The following is a 4,886-nucleotide window of genomic DNA, read 5'->3' on the forward strand; positions in this document are numbered from 1 at the left end:
CTACTCTCGACTTTTCAAGTTAGAGGTATTGATCTAAATGTGTTATACTTATTAAACTTCTACTTTGGCATGACACATTTTCAGCTCCACATTGGGGTTTAAAGATTTGTATTTTACAATAGTCCAATCATGAAGACTTCATATCTAGCCAAAGTTGTGATCCTAGATCATACACTTTGCTAAGACAATCATTTAGTAAAGTGGAAACTTCTTCAATTATGTAAGTGATTAAGTTTTCCATTTTACTTTAGTCAGTTAACCACACTTTTGAGTATTTGGAAGAGTCTCACTCACAATCTCCATAAGTCTTATTCCTAACTTAGGGAATTGTTACCATAAATGTCTTCTATACCACTCTACCTTTGTATTTAGTCCAAATGCTCCATATGTCCGATCCATTATAGACACCCCAAATGTACCATTAACATACTAACCTGTTATGCTAAATTTATATTCATTTACCTTTGTTTCATTAGTAGTTCAAAATCACTTGTAACATAATCTTATTTCTCAAAGACTGGGCCATCTGTCCATGAATAGTCATCCCATAACCATAACTTAGCATCTTTAAGATGCCTAGAAATATGGAGAGCACCCTTCTTCAATATCTCTACTTTGGTCCCTACCAAATCCCTCTTCGTCCACAGCCGTACTCACCAATACTATTATTGGGTCAGGGTTCAAAGGTTTGGCAACTAAATCCTATTGACCTCTGGGACTTCCTCACCATATGACTATATCCTTGGTCACTACACAAAAAAACTATTCCTCTTTCTTTCCACAATCCGAGACTTTAGGATAACATTTTGAAATACTATGGCGTTATATAAGCCTTATAGGTACTCTCCCCACCTTTTGCCCTTAGATGCCTAGCCATGTGGCTAGAGTGAGGTTTCGTTAAGCCATATCAAGTATCCAAGTAGGTAATGCTACCCACACTTGGATTAGGAGCATTGACCATTCAATTTCCCAAGGGATTTAAAACTGACTCTTGAACACTTCACCAAGTTACTTCACTAATCTATCTATATTCACTTTAGCTTTGAACTCCTCAATAGTTATATCATTATACACCATATGAGTGTAGCCTTTTTGGGTCATACTAGCTTTTCCTGGCTAAAATAGTTCTATTGAAGTTTAACCCCCACACTCTCCATACTATACTTTTAAAACCCCTCTCCATACTATACTTTTAAAACCCCTCGCAGCCTTGGACCCCCCCCCCCCCCCCCCCCGGGGGGGACAATCGCTTTGGGCTTTCACACTTTGACCTATATTAGTATTTAGACTCGAATTCAGTTTTGGTCTTGGCCTCAATCTTGAACCCAGTTTTAATCTCCATCTTAGATTTGACCTCGGACTTCACTTTAAACCCCATCTCATCTCAGACTCCATCTTAAACTTGGTCATAACATTTGTATGTGTTAGTCCTTCTTATTTCCCTTTTTATAAACTCATTCATTAATCACTTTATGTTCATTCTTCGAGCACTTCATTTGGAATTCCACTCACACTCTTAACTTTTCAAGTGAGAACTTTTTGTCCAGATGTGTTATACTAATTGAACTTCCGCTTCAACCACTACCACATAACACACTTTTGGCTCCACTTTAGGGCTTAGGGATTTGTTTCTCACAAATTGTAGTATTGTTGTGGTTCATTTGGAGCAATAATTGGTATATGGCTACAATTAGTAACTCCAATTATATGCAAAATCCTTCATAATATTTCAAACTTAGAAGCAAGTGATTGTAGCCTATCTTCTGATAGCTATTCAATATATAGCTTCTTCAGCTTCTCATCAATAATTTCACAAAATCACATATTAATCACTAAGTAGTTGTAAAACCAACTCCAAACTTATCTAACAATCTCTTTCAAGTTAGTATTAGTTTCCAAAATAGTGCAGCTTTTGTCTTACAAAGATTGCTTTTCTAAATCTAGTATTCTGTTTATGAAGTTTATATGCAATTATGCAGCATAGAAAGCTAGATGTAGATCTACACATCTTTTAAATATCCTAGCACTATAAAAAATATATTAAGTGTGATCCATGAAAGTAATAGCTATTTTGTATAAGCAAACCTCTGGTAAAGCTCTTCTTTTTTTCTTCTTTACATTCTTAATAGTCGCTGCTAACATCTCCAGCTATAACTTTGCCATCAAGATATTAGTATTATTGATTTGGATATAAATCATATTCAAGTTGTAAAATAATATTGCAACAAGAAGAAATTTCTTAGCTTTATATAAATCATGTAAGTAACTAAAGATAACGACTTAAGAAACAATTCATAAAGATTCAAATATAAAAAAAAAATCAATAAATAAGAGTATTCTTCAATCGGTTAAAGGTCTTGGGATATTTAATATTAAACATTTTTGGGTTTGAATAATATTGGGTTAAGTGACCTCCCAGAAAGTCCAAATTTAAAAGCTTATATTTGATATTTTGGTTGGCTAGGGGAATCACAACATATAAGATTGATATTTGGTAATTCCGTTTGGTTTGGCTAAACTCGATCCGAAAGGTAGGGTGTAAAGAGAGCAAGGCTCTTCGGAGAGTTATAAGGGCATGAACTTACAAAAAATTATAGTTATTTACTCAAAAGATAATTTATAAGAGTTTAAATATAGAAGAAAGGAGCTTATTACTCTATTTTCCAATTGAGTAAGGTATTGGGATTTTAAAATTAAGCATTTTTGGGTTTGAGTAATACTGGGTTAAGAGGTTTAAATATATAAAAAAAGGGCCCATGAATAAGAATACACCCCTTTTCCAATTAATTAAGGGTATATGTCCTAATAATATTGCACTTAAGTTTAAATTTAAAAACTTACAAAATGAACAAATATTATAAACTCAAATTAGTTATATGGCAAATTGAAGATCATTTTTAGTGATAGGCTCTAATGGAATATAGACATAAGTGCAGTTTAAGCTAAGTCTTCACTTTTGTTAGGCTAATATACATTTCAAGTCATAAATTAAGTCACAAATTGCATGCTACCCAAGCACCACCTTGTCTCGAACTTGTTTGCGTGGACTCTGGATCTCTAGGATGTTGCCACGTGCCACTAATGTTAAAAACTGACAGGTATTTTTCCAGAGTAAGAGCCATGAAGAACACTTATCAAAAGTACCTTGAGATAAAAGCTAATGATCTCTTACTAGGGTGATCGATTATTATCAAATTATTTCTCGATACCCTCTCCAAGGATTCCACGCTGCTAAGTACGAAAAGCCCTTTTGCTCACTAAGCCAACCATGCTTTGAGAATGTCCTTTGTACCACTCCTGTAGACTTTTGCTATGTAAGTTTTTGTTTATCCTATGAGCTGACGATTGATCATAAAGTGCTGAAGCTGGAGATTCAGCCGTGATGATCAGAAGTCATACTGCTGTCATGTGAACACGAATGGAGAATCACACAGACTTCTCGCCTATGAAACACGAGGTTTGTTTTCTAGTACCAGAATCCGAACTGGATTCCATTTGTTCGCCATTGCAGGTTGACTTCCTAGCAGACATAGTTCTCATGCGATGATAGAATTATCTCGGCCTCCTTGGGATGACCCGCCGATATCAGATGGTCAAATAAGATGAGCTTGGTTCGTTTTCTCTTTCCAAGAGCACAGGCAAGGTAAGCTTGAGATATGCATCTACTTATTCCATACGTCTAGTTTTTGGGACCACCGCGTTCTTATGCTTGGCTTCGTTTGCCTTGGTTTTCCTTGGTCCCGCAGAGTCCCTCTTTACTTTCTTGTCAAAGCAAGAGTTCTGTGAACCGCTTTGTCTTTGCATAGTCCTTTCTTTTTCTGCTTGTCCTTCCCAATCGTATCATTTCACGAATCTGAGATGCTTCCCGGCAGATGCAGATTTTAGGCGAGCAAATGCGCGAGGAGGTCGTAAGCTTTCCTCGGCAGAGCAGCAGCAGCGATGAGAAACTCAATCTGCACGTCGGTGGTACTCGCTTTCATCTTCTACAACACAGCCTTAGCAGCCGCGAACGAGGATGAGGATGGCTCTGAGAGGGACTCTCCAAAGCCCGGCCACTCCAACTTCTTGAGAAGCAACTATCTCTCCGGGAGCCAGCAGTGGCAGTTCACTTGGTGCGCTCACAATGCCAGCGTCTGCAAGGATCCGGCAAAGTTTCCATCGGGTGGGACGAAGTGCTGCTGGAACAGGTTCTGTGTCGACACTAAAGTGGATCCCAGCAACTGTGGAGGGTGTAACAAGCCTTGCACGTATGGCTTTAGCTGCTGTGCGGGGAAGTGCGTGGATTTGCTCCGCGATCGAAAGCACTGTGGGAGCTGCGACAATGTTTGCTCCAAGCACAACCAGTGCGAGTTTGGGCTGTGCGGATACGCGAGCTGGGAGAAGAAGAAGCCGAAGAACAAGATGAAGGCCTCTCCCCCGGCCTCTCCAAAGTATCCCTGGTAAGCGTGAAGAACAACGCAGCGTGGTAAGTTACTTGAAAGATTGGGGTGTATCATCTGGAAGAAATAATGTGGCAGGATTTCCAGCCATGAACATAGAATTCGATGGATGGTCGATAAAAATTCTCGTGGACGAATTTTAGTGTGGGAATGTTATAAAGTCCGTGACATTTTTATTTTCTTTGTCTTTCTTACAAACGCGTCTGGAAATGTTCAGAAATTCACGTGCTCAATAGTCTTTGAATTGAGGGCGCTGGTCCGGATTAAAGATTTGCGGAAAAGTAGAACTTTAATCTGTGATCAAACGGCATAAGGTCTGGAGCCATTGTTCCATGCAAGCTCATTGCGAGCTCTTTCTGGTGCTCGAGCTGCTTGCTGCTGCTCCACACGCGATTGGAGAGTGGTTTGTTGTTTAAATTCACAATGTTAATTGTTAATGTTGTCAAG

At 38.5% G+C, this 4,886-nt stretch overlaps 1 protein-coding gene across 1 annotated transcript; it reads left to right on the forward strand.

Annotated features, from left to right (window-relative positions):
• The first annotated feature begins 3,804 nt into the window (after positions 1–3,804).
• LOC9638910 (stigma-specific STIG1-like protein 3) lies at positions 3,805–4,620 on the forward strand. The gene is made up of 2 exons (XM_024662496.1): positions 3,805–4,465; positions 4,518–4,620. The coding sequence occupies exon 1, from the start codon at positions 3,940–3,942 to the stop codon at positions 4,441–4,443; it is 504 nt and encodes a 167-aa protein (XP_024518264.1). The 5' UTR covers positions 3,805–3,939; the 3' UTR covers positions 4,444–4,465; positions 4,518–4,620.
• The last annotated feature ends 266 nt before the right edge of the window (positions 4,621–4,886 follow it).

The sequence above is a fragment of the Selaginella moellendorffii genome, unplaced genomic scaffold, assembly GCF_000143415.4.
Source record: "Selaginella moellendorffii unplaced genomic scaffold, v1.0 SELMOscaffold_90, whole genome shotgun sequence".
In the NCBI taxonomy this organism is placed as follows: domain Eukaryota; kingdom Viridiplantae; phylum Streptophyta; class Lycopodiopsida; order Selaginellales; family Selaginellaceae; genus Selaginella; species Selaginella moellendorffii.